The sequence below is a fragment of the Patella vulgata genome, chromosome 8, assembly GCF_932274485.2.
Source record: "Patella vulgata chromosome 8, xgPatVulg1.2, whole genome shotgun sequence".
NCBI classification, from domain to species: domain Eukaryota; kingdom Metazoa; phylum Mollusca; class Gastropoda; family Patellidae; genus Patella; species Patella vulgata.
The window spans coordinates 33,544,571-33,565,335 of NC_065886.2; the positions used below are offsets into that span (position 1 = coordinate 33,544,571).

The 20,765-nt window shown below is 35.0% G+C and overlaps 1 protein-coding gene across 2 annotated transcripts in view; it reads right to left on the bottom strand.

The window, feature by feature from the left end:
• Positions 1–1,582: 1,582 nt before the first annotated feature.
• Positions 1,583–20,765, bottom strand: part of LOC126829851 (protein inturned) — a 38,290-nt gene continuing 19,107 nt past the window's right edge. Inside the window, exons 1-18 of one of the 2 annotated variants that reach the window (XM_056102929.1) lie at positions 17,763–17,779; positions 14,603–15,189; positions 13,088–13,173; positions 12,466–12,657; positions 11,748–11,860; positions 11,072–11,161; positions 10,490–10,727; positions 9,309–9,362; positions 8,807–8,869; positions 8,218–8,442; positions 7,731–7,780; positions 6,618–6,719; positions 5,839–5,936; positions 4,961–5,097; positions 4,611–4,690; positions 4,065–4,251; positions 3,556–3,707; positions 1,583–3,083 (exon numbers count right to left, since the gene is read on the bottom strand). In XM_056102929.1, coding sequence (XP_055958904.1) covers positions 2,969–3,083; positions 3,556–3,707; positions 4,065–4,251; positions 4,611–4,690; positions 4,961–5,097; positions 5,839–5,936; positions 6,618–6,719; positions 7,731–7,780; positions 8,218–8,442; positions 8,807–8,869; positions 9,309–9,362; positions 10,490–10,727; positions 11,072–11,161; positions 11,748–11,860; positions 12,466–12,657; positions 13,088–13,173; positions 14,603–14,825 — 2,205 coding nt within the window. In that variant the 5' untranslated portion in view covers positions 14,826–15,189; positions 17,763–17,779 and the 3' untranslated portion in view covers positions 1,583–2,968. Of the gene's footprint in view, positions 3,084–3,555; positions 3,708–4,064; positions 4,252–4,610; positions 4,691–4,960; positions 5,098–5,838; positions 5,937–6,617; positions 6,720–7,730; positions 7,781–8,217; positions 8,443–8,806; positions 8,870–9,308; positions 9,363–10,489; positions 10,728–11,071; positions 11,162–11,747; positions 11,861–12,465; positions 12,658–13,087; positions 13,174–14,602; positions 15,190–17,762; positions 17,780–20,765 lie in introns of those variants that run through there. The other variant, XM_050560008.2, reaches the window with a different exon arrangement.

Below are 20,765 nucleotides of genomic sequence, written 5' to 3' on the forward strand. Positions count from 1 at the left end.
TCTATCCTGCACAACTGACAAGATGTGAACAGATGACAATATACAGCCATAATGAAAGGTAGGTTGCCAGGCAACAAAACATACACCCACAGCAGCTAAATCGTCCGAGCAGTCGACAAGGGCTGTTGCATATTTATTATTTTGTAGGTAATTAGGGGAATTTAATAGACAATTTCATACAGATGACATTACAATTTTTGTTGTTTGAGGATTCACAAGGAAGTAATCTACTGAAATTGTTGAAATTCAACAGGCTTTTTTGTTTTACTAATTCAAATAATGCATATAAATTTCATACAGATCGGATAATAACTTTTGTCGTTTGAACGTTCGCAAGGAACAACAAAGTGAAACAAGGGGCATAAATCACGGCGTAATCAACGTAAATTGCTGACATTCAATAGGCTTCTTTGTTTCACTAATTTAAATGATGCATATCAATTTCAAATAGATCGGATGATAACTTTTGTCATTAGAGCGTTCACAAGGTACAACAAAGTGAAACAAGGGCCATAACTCACGGCGTAATTAACGGAAATTGTTGAAATTCAATAGGCTTCTTCGTTTCACTAATTCAAATGATGCATATCAATTTCAAACAGATCGAATGATAACCCTTGTCATTAGAACGTTCACAAGATTCAACAAAGTGAAACAAGGGCCATAACTCTAGATGTAATTAACGGAAATTGATGAAATTTAATAGGCTTCTTTGTTTTACTAATTTGAATGATGCATATAATAACTGCATAATAACTTTTATGGTTAGAGCATTCACAAGGTACAACAAAGTGAAACAAGGGCCATAACTCACACCGTAATAAACGGAAATTGCTGAAATTCAATAGGCTTCTTCGTTTTACTAATTTAAATGATGCATATCAATTTCAAACAGATCGGTTGATAACTTGTGTTGTTAGAGTGTTCACAAGGTGCAACAAAGTGAAACAAGGGCCATAACTCCAGAAGAAATTAACGAAAGTTATTGAAATTAAGGGAGCCACGGTGGCTAGGTGGTTAAGACGCTGGCTCACTAGCCTGGAGGTCGGGTGTTCGATCCCTGCATTGGCCGAGAAAGTTCATCCTGATTTTCTGACGTGGTTTCCCCTTGTCAGTGGTGCAGAACGGAGGGGCTGACAAGGACAGCTGTCTAGTCCTTCGGATGAGACGAAAAACCGAGGTCCCGTGTATACATTAGAATGCACATAAAAGATCCCTTGGCAGTTGGAATTCGATATAAGAGTAGGCGATAGTGCCGCTGCCCGGGCAAAATTTCCCTCATAGCACACTGTATGGTGTATGCCCGTCTTCATTAGCCCAGTATAGGAGCAGAACAGTAGGACGTTAAACCCCATTTCATTTCATTTATTGAAATTAAATAGGCTTCTTCATCTCACTAATGCAAACAACATATATCAATTTCAAAACAATCAGATGATAAATTTAGTCTGTAGAGTGTTCACAAGAAATTGTGGACCGCGCACGGACAGACGGACGGAGAGACGGACGGCTGGACAGGGGCGACGGCAATATACAACCACATTTCCATGTGGGCGTATAAAAATGGACACTAAAAACTATAAAACAATAATAACAATTTTATTAACAAACTTAACATCATTACATATTAACAGATAGATTCTAAATAGTACATCTGTTATATTTATCCATAACTTTCTGTCAATGGTCATCATTATATCTTTAAGTAGAGACAAGTGTTTTTTAATATGGCAGCCATTCAGAACTATTCTTAAAGTAGATGTAGAGTTTGTATAGCTATGAATAATAGCTACCGAAGAAGATGACTATGGATGAAACGGAATGTAAAGAAGATCAAGGTCAATATGTCTTTGAATGCCTCCCATATCAACTTAAAGATGCATTATAATGTAAGAGCTATATCTGCCTATTGTAGGTCTTTCTTTTGGCCTATTAATTACACATTTATTCACATGACAAGCCCATAATCTACTCTCTATACCAACGGATGGTCATAATTTTTAATGGATTGAAATATTAATATAATTTAAATTTAATTGTTTATTATAGTAACAATGAAATGAATAGAAATTAGGCTATTCTTAACAAAACTTCACTCAAAATAAAGTAATTTGACTACAATTTTCAATATATTCCTTTTTTATTATCTACTTTTTGAACTATTATAGCAAAAACTGTCAGCTCTTTATCTCACTCTTACATAATGCATCTTTAATATTAAATGGTGGCTCAACAATTATCAATAACAATAATTATAATATACTCTCTTATCTTCAACAATAACACACAGTTTACTCTTTAACAACAATAACAATAATAAGGCAGGAGTGTAACAGGAAGATGGTAATAAGCCAGGGGTATATGGGGTGGATATGTAACTGGCATGGTAGCAAGGTCTACTTTTGATGTAACATGATACATGGTAACATGATGGATTGTTATCATGGTTTAAAGATGTGACACAGTGGACTAATGAGGCAGTGGTAACATAATGGACTAATCAGGTAACATGAGGGTCTTGTGATGGATCAGTGATGTAACATGCTGGAATAATGGGTAACATGAAGGAATAATGAGGTAACATGAAGGAATAATGAGGTAACATGACAGAATAATGAGGTAACATGATGGACAATTGAGATAACATGACGGACCAATGAGATAACATGACATACTAACTTGGTAACATGATGGAATGGTGATGTAACATGATGGACTGATGTGGTAACATGAAGGACTAATGATGGATCAGCCATGACAAAATAATAATGTAACATGATAGATCGATGGGGTAACATGATTGACCGGTGAGGTAACATGATGGACTGGTGAGGTAACATGATAAACCAATGTGGTAAAATGAAAGACCAATGTGGTAACATGACAGACCATGAGGTAACATGGTGGATCAATGTATTATGACGGACTAATGAGATAACATGATGTAAATGTAAAAGCCATTTCAATGTTAAAAACATGTTTTACTGAATCCTAATGTAAAGGCCATTTCAATGACGTTCTGAGGAGTTGAATCAAGGAAACAAACATACATTTCTTTCTTGTTGCCACGGGTGATTTTGCGTCTGAAACAAGAAGCAAATTTTTAATTACTTTAGCATACAAATTATCATTATTTATAAAAAATTTGTAAGAAATCACAATAGTTTGTTGTGAAGGGAAACAGTACTGTCTGGGCCAAATTCTCCATTATCATGACAGGAAAGTAATAAAGTTTGATACCTTGTTAGCTGTAGTTAATTTGAGATTGTTTAATTTCAATTCATCATATATTTATAAATACAGAAGAGAATTAAACGAGTTCTGGACTGATATTTGTTTTAGAGAGACTTGTAGTTACCAACCCAATAGGTGAACAAGTTATAGACTGATATTTGTTTTAGAGAGACTTGTAGTTACTTACCCTACAACCCAATAGGTGAACAAGTTCTAGACTGATATTTGTTTTAGAGAGACTTGTAGTTACTTACCCTACAACCCAATAGGTGAACAAGTTCTAGACTGATATTTGTTTTAGAGAGACTTGTAGTTACTTACCCTACAACCCAGTAGGTAAATGATTGTTTATGTTTTTTAGAATCTGGTGTCATGGTAACCGGTTGACAAGTAAACAATACGCCATGTTCTTTAACATCAACCAGATTATCATCAGGATAAAATAACGGCTCTTTCTCACCTGTCGCTAATTTCTGGAATATAGACCAAATGTCGATTATAAACTTTACAACAACATTAATCTCTTATTAGCAGTTAGACTGTCCAAAACAGTACATTAATATATATCTAGGGTACACATGGATCATAATTTTCATATAAAAGAATGTTTTCCCGCCAACCAGAATATTTATTCTGCCCTAAATGTGAGATAAAAATAAGAACATGTAACAATTTTATTTCTCAGGTAGGCCTATTAATAAACAGTTACCAGTATTCAATAATAAATTATTATTGAATAGATGTGCACCCCCAACCCCCACCCCCTCCAACACACACACACACCCTCTTTAATGACCATAATAAGACAATTATTATTATTATCCACTGACCTTCAGGACCTTAGAATCATGGAACATTTTCCGAAGCTGACAACAGCATCTATGGAAGTTGTCCATTAGATTTGTCTGGTTTATACTAACTACTGCTGCAGGTCTCTGTATGTTACTGATATATATACCCTCTATACTGTCCATACAGCAGAAGTTAAATACACAGTTATCTGCCCCTTGTGATAACCTGAAACAATATATCAAATTACTTATATTACTGAATGATGGATAAAATAGAGAGACAGGCAGGATGGGGTTTACACCGTTCACTTGACATAAACTAGGTGATTTTGGGACTAACATGTGTTTCAATTTCATTTGAATAATTTGCTTGCTTGTACGCCTGTAGTGGTTTTCAGCAGTGAAAGGAAACTGGAGGGACCCCTATCGTCCTCCTCCCAAACCCTGCAATATATCACTATACCCCCTCCTCCCTCCCCCCTTCCTCAACAGTAATATACACCCCACCATTTCAAATATGTACCATTCGCCCATCCCATGTAATATACACCAATACCCCTATACTATATATAATATACAACTTACTTAAAACTCCTATCGTCCAACCATCTGCTGTTTATTACAGGATTGTGAACATCACCAAATAAACGACTGGTACGAGAACTCTATCAACATAAAATACAAAACAAATTAAAAATACAAAAATAAATCGTAAACAAGTGTTGTCGAGCGTAGGTTGGAGATAGATGAGTGATTAAGAAATTTTACCGCTTCCATTTTCTTAGGGGTATGCCTTTCGTTCATTCCTGGAGTTTTACATCCACTTCCACCGAGGCTGATATCATAGATTTAGGTTTGACTGTCATCCAGGCCCTGGGGCCTGCCACCTGTCCGACTTAGGTTCAGGGATGAGGGTATGCCTTTAAATGTTTTACCTTAAATAGGCTGTCACTACTGCTACCACTGGATGCATCTGAGTCTATAGATGATTTACGATGCAATATATCTTGTCTAGGGGAGGTAACTCTAGGATATCGTGGAGGTAGATCACTATCATCTTGTCGTTTATAACCTGTAGAATCAATTTAAATTTATTATTCATTATTATCATAAACTATTCATATCATTGTAACAGAGGGGATGGGTGGCTGAATGGTTTAATATGGTTGCTTTAGATCAGAAGGTCCGTCACGAATCAAGTGGCATGCTTATACATGACAAGGAGCAGGGTTGCTTGTCCAACCTCATAGGTTTTCTCCAGTTTCCTCCAACTGTTAAAGATCCAAAAATCCAATTTAACATTATTTATCATCATCACAAAATATTCGTATAATTAACTTCATAATAAATAATGTTAACATTAACAATTCTAATGTCCACATTGCGTAGTTGCATATACTTTATAAACAGAAAGAATTAGAGGAGGGAAAATTCTCCTAACTTTTACAGAATCATGGAACAGTATAATATTCATGAATATATTGAAATAGCTGTCTCTATGTTGTCTATAAACTTGTCATTCTGCACACAGAGAATACTACTCTACTTCAAGAATAGATCTCTGTCCTAAATGACCACCATATCCAACAATAAGTATACTGTTTTGTAAATTGTCCTACTCCGGTTTACATCTGTTCTACACAAAAAGACTACGGTAATTAAACCTTTTCAATTTAATTAAATGAATGCAGAATATATATTTCTCAAAATTCTCAAAATATACCAATATTGTTGTTTCAGGACTTAAAATGTCGGTCAACTAGCTTAGTGTCTGTTCTCAAGCTGTCAGCCTAAGTTTAGTATGTAAACTAACCTGATTTGGAGAGAGGAAAACTGATATCTGACAGACCTCGACCTTTCTGGTGAACATTATCTACATTTATCACTGTTGGTAAACCACTACCATTTAATCTGTTCATATATAAATATTACTGTATAACATAGTGATCATATTGTAAACTACAGTCTAGCAGAATTATGAAATATTCTACATTTTGTGACAAAAGCCTAAAATTTGGCACAGTGAAAGGTTAATGAGAGAGAGAAATGGGGTTTAACATCCACTCGACACAAACTAGGTCATTTCAGGACTAACACATGGTTCAATTTTATTACGATAATTTGCTTGTGCGTAGGGGTCTTTAGCAGTGGGAGGAAACCAGAGGATCCAGAGAAAACCCACGAGGTTGGACAAGCGACCCTACTCCTTGCCACGTACAACCGGGGAATCAAAACCACTCCGGTTTACTCAATGACAGACCTTACAATACACCGTGCACATGCTAACCATTCGGCCATCCACCCCCACTGATGGGTTATGAAATGGTGAGCTATATTGGATGTGGATCTATTTGAAATCTATCCTATAATTCTGATTAGTGCAGATTCCTGTTTTATCACAAACATTCAAGTACAGAATGGCAGCAATAATTGAATGCCCATATTTCAAGAGATAATGGATTTGAGTATAGACCTCGATTAAAGTCTTACCTAGATTATATAATTAATGATTAAAGTCTCTTACCTGGATTATATAATTAATGATTAAAGTCTCTTACCTGGATATTATAATTAATGATTAAAGTCTCTTACCTGGATTCTATAATACTGGTATAATTAATGGTCAACGTCTGTAATAAAGTTGATTTAGCCTGATCAATGTAAAACGGGTCAGGTAACGTAGCACCTTGACGTCTACAATAGATATCAATACATTCATTCTTTAATAATACAAAATTAGGTCCCAAGTTCTCAAAGCATTCTTATACTTATGTTCAGAATTTACTCAAACTAAAATATAGCCCTTTATAAAACTTTTGTTGTTTTAATGTATCAAATACCTCATTACGAAATTCTGTGCAAAGTTTTGTGTTTTTGGATCAAAGATACTTCTCATAAACAGTGATTGAAAGTTGAATAAATTCTGAACTTAAGTCTGAGAATGCTTTGTGAACTTGGGGCCAGGTTTTACTGCTTTTATCATTGGACTGTGTGCTTGTTCATATCTTTGTTTACAGGAGGTTGGTCATACAAACATCTATGGCATGAAATTTTGTTATGAAACAATCATGGGACATAAATTGTGTTATGGAACCTCACAACATATGTGGTATAGAGCAATAAAGTGCCATGGAACATCAATGGGATACAAGTTGTGTCATGGATCATCAATGTGACACAAGGTGTGTCATGGATCATCAATGGCATATAATGTGTGTCATGGATCATCAACATTGGCATGTATGTTGTGCAATGGAACATAAGTTGTGTCATGGAACATCAATGTGATACAAGTTGTGTCATGGGTCATCAATGTGATACAAGTTGTGTCATGGATCATCGATGGCATATAATGTGTGTCATGGATCATCAACATTGGCATATATGTTGTGCAATGGAACATCAATGGGGATAAAATGTGTTATGGAAAACCAAAGGGATAAGTTGTGATGGATAAAGCATGGGATAAGAATAAGATGGTATGGAATAAGCATGGGCTAAGTTGTTAAGGAACAAACATGAGATAAATTATAGTGAAGAACAACCATTGGATAATGTATTGTAGAACAACCATAGGATATATTGCTATGGAACAACAATAGGATAATGTGGAACAACAATAAGATATTTTATATTGTGGACCAACCATAGGATAAGTTATATTGTGGAACAATCATGGGAAGATGGCTGCATATGGTATCTTACCTAACAGAACAACCACCAGCCTCAAGTAAAACTGCATAAATACTGTATTTCTGTAAAATATAAAAACGCTGTAAAACAAGGGAACTTTAAATCATTACAACTGCTGTGTGGCATTAAATCATTACAATTGCTGTGTCATTAAATCATTATATAATTGCTATGTGGCATTAAATCATTACAATTGCTGTGCAGCATTAAATCATTGCAATTGCTGTGCAGCATTAAATCATTACAGCCGATTTGTGGCATTAAATCATTACAGTTGTGGTGTGGCATTAAATCATTACAATTGCTGTGTGGCATTAAATCATTACAATTGCTGTGTGGTATTAAATCATTACAATTGCTGTGTGGCATTAAATCATTACAATTGCTGAGTGGTATTAAATCATATTATTACAATTGAATATTCAAGTTGTGAGTAGTACTAAATGACTGAATATTCAAGTTGTGATTAGTGCTAAATGACTGGATATTAAAGACTCACCAGTCCGACTATCAGTAGAAACCACCTTGCATCGGGTTCCGAATATCCGAACACGTTGTTGATACCTGACACATCGTTACAGAACTGTGTGGGATATACTTCCCGCCATATCACTAACTGATTGAGAGGACATTTACTGGTAAGGGAAAGTAATCCATGATATTGTAGATACAGGCGGATATCGATCAAATGTTCTTTATTTAAATGACTACATAACAAATAATCCTGCAAAAATAAAAGATAAAGCACAATATAATAAACTGTGAAAAAAGATACACTGTACCTCCAGTACCATATTTATAGGCGTGGCAGACTGAAACCTAGGAACTCAAGATCTTGGGGGGGGGCTCTTGGTCAAGGTGTATAATATTTTTGACACTGGTATAAGCCTTTCTTTTCTTACATGCACAGTAGTCTTAAACATCATCTACTAGTTGTAGGGGTGGGGGATTGGGAGGGGCTTGTTAAGTGAAATAGCAAAGGTCTCTCTTCATCTAAATCTGGCACTGTATACCGAGGTATTTCAATAAAACCACGGTTCCACATTAATTTGAAATCATACAAGTGATAATAATTACAACATACTCACTTTGTAAAAAAGACAGGATCCTAATATTGAATAAGATCTTCTTAAACCATAGTAACTATCAGACTGTAAACATAAAACAATTACAAGTATAGTAACCATAGTAACTACAAGACCATAAGCATAAAACAATTACAATTATAGTAACCATAGCAACTACCAGACCATAAACATAAAACAATTACAATTATAGTAACCATGGTAACTATCAGACTGTAAACATAAAACAATTACAATTATATTAACCATAGCAACTATCAGACCATAAACATAAAAAAATTACAATTATAGTAACCATGGAAACTATCACACTGTAAACGTAAAACAATTACAATCATAGTAACCATGGTAACCATCAAGATTATAAACATAAAACAATTACAATTATAGTAACCATAGTAACTATCAGACAGTAAACATAAAACAATTGTTTGGACGAAATCACCCAAAAAAACGTCTATCTACATAAATGAATAAATTAGGAAATATAAAAAATAAAAATTACCATATCAACAAAATCCCCTGCTTCAAATTCACTGAGAATATTACTTAAATTGAGCTGAAAAATAGTTAATAACATATTTGAGAAATGTGCAGGATTAAACGATTCAGTACATTTGTAGATGACTATAATACAGTATTTTTTAACTTTGTTGAATTTTAAAAATTAATATTGCTACTTTAAATGGAAAGAGAATTCAAGTTTAATGTCCACTTGGCACAAAGAAGGTCATTTCGGGACTCTAGGTTTCATTTTATTTTAATAATTTGATTGCGCTGTGAGAGGAAACTGGAGGAGCCAGAGAAAGCTCACAAGGTTAGACAGTCGACACTACTCCTTGATATGTACATGCTGTCGTTCAACCAATATATTATTTCATATCATTGATCAATTGTTAAAGGTCATTGTGTAATTGTGTAAATGAAATAAAATGAAATGGGGTTTAACTTCCTACTATTCTGCTCCGACTGGGCTAATGAAGACGGACATGCGCCATACATTGTGCTATGAGGGAAATTTTGCCTGGATGGTCGCATTACGCACTACTCTTATATAAAATTTCAACTGCCAAGGGATCTTTTATGTGCACGCCAATGTGTACACAGGACCTCAGTTTTTCCTGCACCACTGACAAGGGGGAACCACGTGGGAAAATTCTGATGAACTTTCTCGACCCCCAGGTTAGCGAGCCAGCGTCTTACTCCCTTAGCCACTGGCTATATATACACGGACTCTAAATCTTGTACTCTGAGGAACCTCTGCCTTACGAATGAATGAAAGGAATCCCTCTCCTTGTTATGATATAACTCTCCTTATTATGACATACCTCTCCTTATTATAATATAACTCTCCTTATTATGATACGACTCTCCTTATTATGATATACCACTCCTTATCATGATACTCTCCTTATTATGATATGACTCTCCTTATTATGATATACCTCTCCTTATTATGATATGACTCTATTTATTATGATATACCTCTCCTTATTATGATATAACTCTCCTTATTATGATATGACTCTCCTTATTATGATATAACACACTTTATTATGAAATAACTCTCCTTATTATGACATACCGCTCCTTATTATGATATAACTTCCCTTTTTATGATATAGCTCTCCTTATTTACCAAATCCTTCATCTTGAATCATATATACATATATACATTGTACTTACCATTATATCTGAGGGAAGAGGTAAATATTGCACATGTGGTGTATGACATAATAATCTATTTATAGAACTAAATTTGTTAATGTCCGTATCAAGCTGACATCGGAATATAACTCCCAGTATATGATTTAACTGTTTATGATGTTTGTTGTTTTTAAAAGCACTGTCAACAGAACCGAATAAAACTTGTAATAACCGCACTAATTCATCTTTTAAAACATTTAATAAATAACTAGATATTCTGAAAGTAAATAAAATAAAAACATTTTGATTTAATAACTAGATAAATTTCAATGTATACTATTAATAGTCATATTTGATTGAATAACGGCTATTTCTATTAAAATATCTTAATGAGTAGGAAGGGTTTGTGTTGTCTTGGGGAGGGGGACTATTTTTCAAGTTCATTGGAATCAGACCAGTGATAACTGGAATCAGACCAGTTATAAATGGAATCAGACTAGTGATAAATAGTATCCAGTCCATCGAAGCAACAATGCCCCAACAAAATTTGGATAAATAGCAACATTATAGGTGTTTAAATGATAGCAAACTACCATGTCATGCCTATCACACATGTTTTACCTTTTCTGAGAAACAGCAAAAACTAGTAAATCTTCTCCTTCCATATGATAACAGATATTATAAACTTCTCCTTCTATAACAATACACGAACTGAAAACAAAACAAAACAACATGAAAATATAAATCGGGTTTAAAGTTAAGTAATGAACTTGAGTATATCTTGGCGTGGATTAAGCCCTGAAGATTTAGATATTTTTCAAAATATGCAAATGATGATCAGAGGCTTTAATGGAATAACAAATATATTCAAAACTTTATAATATCAACTATTATGAAAAAAATAATCACTGGATTCTGTGTGCCAACAAAAATCATTATTTCCGTTTGTTTACGTACATGTATTGCTCTGGATATGACCAATAATTGTGAACTGTGAATAGGGCTTAATACTCAGGCTTGTTTGTTTACCTATTGCTCTGAATATAACCAATAATTGTGAACTGTGAATAGGGCTTAATACTCAGGCTTGTTTGTTTACCTATTGCTCTGAATATAACCAATAATTGTGAACTGTGAATAGGGCTTAATACTCAGGCTTGTTTGTTTACCTTTTGCTCTGAATATGACCAATAAGTGTGAACTGTGAATTGGGCTTAATACTCAGGCTTGTTTGTTTTCCTATGGATCTAAATATGACTACAATAATGTGAAGTGTGAATAGGGCTTTAATACTTACGTTTGAATACTGGTATGTGTAAAATCTTTAACTGTATGACATAGAGTATAAAACATTCCTCGCATCGCCAATAGTAAGCCTTCGTTATCAGGGTAGTGATAGACTAGATCATCCTGAAAAATATAACCACAGTCAGTAGTAGTCTTCATTATCAGGGTAATTATAGACTAGATCATGTCATAACATATTGCACACTGCCTGTTGTAAAACTTTGTATATAATGGGGTTTTATGTTCACTCAATACAAACTACCATAAATCATTTCTGAACCCGGTCCCAGTGTTTGCCAAGAAAGTTTATCAGGATTTTTCGGAGTGGTTTCCCCTTGTGAGTGGTGCAGGACAGCTGTCTAGTTATTCGAATGGGACAAATTATCACATAACATTCTTACTATAATATATACATTGTGTAATAATTTGCATCTGACAATGTCTGTGACAGGTGCTTTGAAAATTGTGATATAATGTCTGAAAAATTCTCAGGAACGTTCTTGGCCAACACCGGGTGAGAATCCAAGAGTTCCTGGTTAGCGAGCTAGTGTCTTTCTCACTGAGATGCAGAGCCTCCTCCCTATAAACAAATGAAATGAAATGAAATGAAATAAAATGAATTTTAACTAAATGCTCAGCTCCGGACTTTCTCGGCCAACACTGGGATCGAAACCAGTACCTCCAGGCTGCCCCTACAATGTATAAAGAATGAGGATATTCCAGCTTACCTTATCTTTACTGTTCTCAGACTGAACGCCCTCTAGTGATGTGTATAAAACATATGACCCATTGCTAACACACCCCTCCTCATCTACATCATCACCCGTTACCATAGAAACTAGTTGATCTGTGTCAGAGGTTAAAGGTCGAGGTCGATATATTGATTGTAAAGCAGGCATCGATTGTAGTGTTATTCTGACCTGAAGCAATAAAAAATTTAGAGAGCAAATTCATCAATAAATTAAATAAGTGAAGGGAAAAAGCTTTGGAATAAGACCTAGGAATAATGTCAGACATAAACTTAATTCCAGTGTGCTGCGAGGAAAATGTTGCAATGACTGTAGCATTTGATTCTAGCAGCCAAGGAGTCTTTTACATATATACTGACTGCCTGGCAAGGGGAATTCATGTTTAAAAAAACTTCAGAGGAACTTTCTTGCTTGGCTATCATCGCCATCAGATTTGACCTCAGAGCCTTATGGTAAGTGAGTTAGCATCTTACTCACTGAGTCGCCGTGGACAGGAAAATGGGAGTCTCTAGTAAGGTGTACATGTATGTATGTACAATGTAATAAACACATGCTTAATAATGTCTTAATTCTACATTTCTGCCATCAAAAACCTACTCACGTTACAAGTTGATGATATCGTTGATAATAAAATATCTAGATTATTTCTTGTTACTTCATGTCCGTTAATACACTTCAACCAATCACCTGTTACAATACAAATAAATATATTAACCAATCACTACAAATATATCACATCAATTTATCAATAAATCTGATTCAAATCCAATATTAATTACATTTCATTTTCGGAACCGTATTAGATGTACACATTGACATTGACATTGTACATTGACATTGTACATTGACATCTGAAAGATTATAACACTTGCTTCATGTAAATATTGACTAGGCCTACTTGGTTACTTTTTATGGATTGTTACTTGGTAATCTTTCAGACTTCTATAACTGTGTAGCTTTCTAGTTAATATTGTAACATTTTGATACACGTTAAAATCGGGATATAAATCAGTTTTATTTTTATTACATCAGCAGGACTAAAAATTAACGCCATCCTGTTGTTTTCTTGGTAAATATTGACTTGGTAATGAATCGTGATATGAATCATATCGTAGCACATAAATCGCAATCCATACATGTATCATATCATGACTGCAGTGGCAATATCCAGCACTAATTAACTAGCAGATGTGTAACTAGCTGTAAAAGATGGCACTTTTAGTATAAAAGCGTAATTAATTAAATAAACAAACCTAACCAATAGTGGTGGATACCCTTCAATGTGCTGTACATCTTAACACCTTAGTGACACAACCTAGTGTAATGACTACTGCCTGATTACTACATGTAAGAGAGAGAGAGAGAGAGAGAGAGAGAGAGAGAGAAATGTGGTTTAACGTCCACTCGACACAAACTAGGTCATTTTGGGACTTAAACATGGTTTTAATTTTATTTCAATAATTTGCTTGCGCGTAGTGGTCTTTTGCAGTTGGAGGAAAATGGAGGACTCCTTGTCACGTACAACTGGGGAATCGAAACCATGTTGGTTGAGTCAATAGAAATAAAACCAAGTACGAACAATCCAAACCATTAGACAAAATTCGAAGTCCTAAAAAACGGTATAGGCCTTATGATACAGTGCGCACATGCTAACCATTCGGCCATCCACCCCCCCCCCTCCCTCTGATCTGATTACTAACGATTTTAACTAACTAATAAAGATTATGTATATACATGTAAATCTGTTTGTGTCATATATATATATGGACAAATATATTTTTTTTAACAAATAAATATATTTATTTGTAAAAAAAGATATTTATCCATAAGCAAGTCTGGACATCACAGAGTTTGTCAAGTAAAAATTATCATACAAAGTATAGATAAATTGTTTCAGTGGCATTTAGTAATCGAACTGGAGTATACAGGTCACAATTCTATGGAATACAATTACTGCTTATAACTGAGCGACGTTTCGACGAGGCTTGATAATGACTAGAGAAGCCTAGTCGAAACGTCGCTCAGTTATAAGCAGTAATTGTATTCCATAGAATTGTGACCTGTATATATAAAGTATAGATATGTCAACCTATCATCATTCTATGTGAGCACTAACCTATTCTGACATCTTTGACCTTGATAGCTGGTCCGTCTGGTGAAAGAGCTTTTATATAAACAGGTTCCTGTACTCCATTATACGAAAACTGTTGTCCATGGTAACCAGGTATTATACCTAAAACATGTTCACATATACTTCGTGTAACACAAACTTCATCTCCTCGGGCGTGGCGTTTAGAATTCGGATCAACCAATAATAGCACATTTTTAACATTTGTCATGGCAACCGTTTTACAGTCGGCACAATCACAGTTCGAACTGTCTATGCTGTCATCGATATTTGACTCACTAAAAAGACGTAACTCCTTTTTCTTCAACAGCCGAGAAAACTTATTGATTTTTTTCGAAGATTTTTCTGTTTTGGGGGCTGGCTGTAAATCGGTGTCACTTGAGTAACCTGTATCCTCACTGTTCGAACACGGAAACCGACTATTGACCGATTGGTTATCTCCCCATAGATCACCAGTCACATCGCTGTCAGTGTCTTTTATCACAGCTCTATCTACCTCCACACAGAAGAGTTCTCCGTCTTCATTCGCTTTTTCCAAATATGGTGATGTTTGATACACTGGTTCAGTAAATGAACTGAAAAAGAAGAAAAAAGAAATTAAATTTCTAAATGATATACAAAATATAAAATAGAAATGGGGTTTAAAGTCTACTCCACACAAACTAGGTCATTTCATGACTAACATATAATTCAATTTTATTTCGTAGAAGTCTTTAGCAGTAGAAAAAAAATGACTACAGCTTAGATAATCCGAACATAACATAGAACAAACAGTACATGAATACAACACAATCTCAACATAATATAGAACAAATAGTACATGAATACAACACAATCTCAACATAATATAGAACAAACAGTTCTTTATGAATTACATCACAGATAATCCTAAATATCAAAGCAGATTAGTCAACATCCCGCCCTCTGAGAAAAAAAAATCATACCCCTCTGTGTGTCCAAACGCTTATTGTCACCTATTACGACTTGCAGAGGAGCCTTAAACTGGTAAAGTGTACGAACGCTTTGATCATTTAACAACCAACACTTGAGATAAAAGGTAAAAAAATACATAGAAAATCTACACCAAAATAACTGAAGCAATAGTGATAATTACAAATTGTACAAAAGCCGGGAAAACAGTGAACCAATCTCACATCTCACACCTATAGAGTTTAATTACCCATGCATAGCACGCTAACATCCCACAGTTTAAATAAAGTGTAGCATTCTTTCAACAAATACATGTACCTTGGAATGTTATTCACATTAAGGTATATCTATGGTGTACTAAAAACAAAGTCTTAATATTCTTTATTTATCATTATTTATCTGACTATTATATTTACTTGACTATTATTCAGATTCAGAGTATTATATCTATTTATTACACTACTATATTATATATTTCTTTATCAATTATATTTATTTATCTGACTGTTATATGTATTTATCTGACTTTATATGGATTTATCAGACTGTTTTATATATTTATCTGACTGGTATCTCACTGGTAGGCCTGTATTTATTTATCTGATTATCATGTTTATCTATCTAACTGTTATCTGACTATCATGTTTATCTATCTGTTGACTGTTATATATATATATCTGACTGTTATTTGTATCTACATGTACCTGACTATTGTTTTTATATATCTGACTGTTACAATTATTCATCTGACTATAATATATATTTATCTGACTTTAATAGTTACTCAACAAGCTAAAATATGGCTTTATTTCATCTAGCTAGGCTTTATTTGATAACCTAGATCTTGAACAACCAGCATAGGCTATATTTAATGACCTAGATCTTGAACTAACAGCATAGGCTGTATTTGATGACCTATAGATGGGGTTTAACATCCACTTGACACAAACTAGGTCATTTCGGGACTAACATATGGTTTAATTTTATTTCAATAATTCGCTTGCACGTAGGGGTCTTTAGCAGTGGGAGGAAACCGGAGGACCCGGAAAAAACCCACGAGGTTGGACAGACGACCCTACTCCTTGTCATGTACAACCGGGGATTCGAAACCACGTCAGTTGACCCAATGACAGGCCTTATGAATTATGATGCTACAAGCACATGCTGACCATTCAGCCATCCAACCCCCCGACCTAGACCTTGAAGACCAGCATAGGTTGCATTTGATGACCTAGATCTTGAACAACCCATTAGGATGTATATCAGCTAGATCTTGAACTAACAGCATAGGCTGTATTTGATGACCTAGATCTTGAACAACCCACCTAGGCTGTATTTGATCTGTGAGACAAGTGAGACAATTGATGTGACAAAACACCAGATCCACTCATGTACAGTATGTCTTGCACATAAAAGAACCCATGATCTCCACAGCTGGAAATAAAAGAAACCTCACTGTCAAGGCAAAATCCCCCATCCCTTGCATTGCAGACGTAACCATTAATGAAAATTACCTTTGTTAGTCTCAAAATGACCAAAATTGTTATAGAATTGTCAATAACTCAGTTTTGAGAAACAAATAGAGCCTACATTCAAGATCTTTAATTGGTAGCCGTATGGGTGTGAAACTAATGGCACTTATTTGATTTATGGCACATACGATATCAAAATAGTTTGTTATTTTGTTAAGTTGATAAATTGATAGTGTAAGCAATTTAGTATATGGATGTAAATATGTGGTGTGGTGTGGTGTGGTGTGGTGTGTGATTGTTTGTAGATCTAGTAACGCCTAGGTTGTCCTGTCCTGTCCTGTCCTGTCGTGTCTCGAGTTTAAATATTACTGACTTCATTTTTATATACCTCTTCTCTGACTTCGTGGTGGGGAATTCCATTTTGGTTCAGTCAGTAGCTTTGCCGTTGATGATGTATTAATTCATGCCCTAGATTTGAGTTTAATCCCTGGTGTTTTGGTCGTTGCCATTGGAAATAGCGGAATGCATGGATATCTGCTGAGGATCTGTACTGTTTGTTTATTTCTATTTTTAAATTCAATCGTCAGTAATTTAACGCAGATCAACTTGAACAAATTGGTGTTCAATCAAATCAGAAACACAATTCAAGAGATGTTATTTCATAACCTAATCATCGAAGTTTAATTTCATCAGATACTGGCACTAATAGGCCTATAAAAGATAAAAACTTTTATCTTTCTACTTACGGTTTGTATCGGCATCGGAAGTTACAGAGTAACGCGACTTTAGCCATGAAAATTGCCTAAGGGAGATAACTCTTATAAGCTTCGCGGCGACACTTTCCTTTTTGGGAGATCCGTAAAAATCACTTTACATAGCACAGGATTTATTTTATCAGAGAATAGATCAACCGTTAAATTAATTGTACATACGACTACCATAAAATCAGGAATCTTCATGATAACGGTCATGTATAAAGTTATTATGTTAAATGGTGGACCATGATTCGTCTCCAAGGTTATCGCATCCGACTGAAAGGGGGTTTAGCGACAGGGCTAATGAAACGGGCATACAACATGCAGTTTGTCATGCGGCGTGTCTGCCTAGGCTTATTCGAATTGCAAATGACTAAACACTGCTCCCAAAAACCTCTTACAAGGGGAAACCACGTTGCAAAAGCCCGATAAACTTTCTTGGTCGACTTTCAGAATAGAGAGAAGCCTCATTGCTTGTATCAATTGATAATGATAATAGAAACTATGCACTATTAAGCTAAGAGAGAAGACTAGTGAATAACGTCCATTTGACACAAACTAGGTCGTTTCGGGACAAGATACGGTTTAATTTTACTTAATAATTCTTTAGCAGTGGGAGGAAACCGGAAGAGCCAGAAACCCACGAGGTGGGACAGACGTCCATACTCCTTGTCATGTACAAGCTGGAGAAATCGAAACCACGCTACCTGACTCAATGACAGACATTGTAATCTAAAGCGCACGCGCCAGACCATTAAATTTCTATTTCGGCAGTTATATATTTTAGTTCCGTATGAACACAAAATGAATCATATCTTAACTTTGACTTAATAAGCGGGTTGTAACTTAGACATAATTCCTACAATCTGATTAATACAGATTTATATTCGTTTCGTTTTTTTTATATACTTTCGATGGCCTACACTACATGAAGATCTGACCGATTGTACTGGAAGGTCGCGTTAGAGGTCTTACGGGCGGCTTTTGACCCTATGACGTCAGGCATTGATTAATCAATCAGCGTTGGCGTTTCTACTGCTTTACTCACATTTCCGTGCATCAAACGCCAAGAACTCGCCGTAACAGACCGTTTCATTGGCTAATCCTTCACTTCAATCAGAACGCCGGTAAAATAACAACTATAGTGTAGTATAGACAAATAAAACGAAATTTTGAACTATAAAAAAACGAAAGGAAATTGGATTTGTGTTTTATTCAGACTGGAATTCTTACTTCACAAAACAAAACAAAACATCAAAAGCAATTAAGTTTTAGTCATTTTGGTTATTGAAGAATAATATATATATTCACCTGCTTAAAGGAGCTAAACCACAAACTCAATTTAGGATCCTAATATCCAATATCTAAGACATAATGAACGTTTAAAATCAATACACGCGTCGTGTATTTCGGGCCCCATTTGTAATGAACAAAGAAAAACATACCCTACAAGACAATGCAGAAGTAATTGGTAACGGCTGATTCACAAACGACAAAATAATAATCTTTTTTAAAAAAATCTTGTTGAATGGACTAAGCCGCCGTAAACGACTACCGTTCAATTTAACCGAACATAGTTAATTAGAAATTACAATACAAATTTTAAAAATTAAATATACATCACTTCATATACAATACAAATTTTAAAAATTAAATATACATCACTTCATATACATTCATATTACATTATGTACTTTTAGAATCCGTCTTTTTTAAGGTTACAAATAATAAGGTCATGCGCCCTTTAACACTGCACTCAGGCATCAAAATAAAATACGCATTGGCCTTTCACGATAAAGGTAACGTTGTGTACGTTGGGTCAACTGAATCAAGTTGACAGTGAATACAGTCTAATGCTAATGTCAACGACTGAAGATTTAGATTGGAAAGTTTGTAAATTAGGCCACACGTACTCCTCCATGGTTCACTGTACTGTGTAAATAGACTTAGATCTTAAACATTCAACACAAATTCTCAAACTTAGAAGAATCTGAAATGTCGAGCCCAAGGTAATATACATGTACATCCGCGTGGGTTGAGCGGTAAAACTCTTTTAAACTTATAGAAGAACAATTGGCTAGCCAAAGGGTGGGGATGCCGTCATTTCCATATTTTAAAGACCCATACTGCACTCAGCCGGAGCTAGCTGTAGATAGGCAGCCTAAGTTTGGGATGTTAAAGACCCTGTGCGTCATTTACATTTTCTAAAATTTTGTAGCGTCTACAAAGATGGCTGACAATTTTAATGTGTCATTTGCATTTTTCGCTAAAATATAAAATTGTCCACGACTTATTCCACGATAAACTGTACTCAAATTGATTATTTAACATTTAATTAGGAAATAAAAATAGCAACGGTCGATAATCTACCGGCTGGGGTTCAGTCAGATTAGAAAGATGTATATATCTTTGAAAAATATATAACCCATCATGTTTTGGTCAACAGACCATGATTGACATGTTGTACGCGTATATAACCGATCATGTTCTGGTCAATAGACCATGATTGACATGTTGTACACGTATATAACCGATCATGTTTATGCAATGAAAAACAGTAAAATATGTGTCTGCACCAACCGGGCTAATGAAGACTGGCATACAATGTGCTACGAGGGCGTTTCGGCCAACGTGTACATGAGACCTCGGTTTTTTTTTTATCCCATTCAAATCCTGTAACGGTGATACAGGAGAGCCAGGCTTGAAAATCCCGAAGAACTTTCTCAGCCAAGAAATCCCTATGTGTATAAGACTGCAATGTACAAGAATTGATAACCTCCATGGGCCTTTATATCAGAAAAATATAAACAAAGAGGATGGGGACCCTTCGGTACTATATCTTATCGTTGAGCCATCCATTGCGAAAGTTATTAAACTGTGAATCCATATTAATACAGATAATTTCCAAATGACATATTTGGAATGTCTTGAAAAGCTCGATTATTTGTATCGTGATATTTCTACTCGCTTGTCTGAAGCAAATCTTGCAAAGTG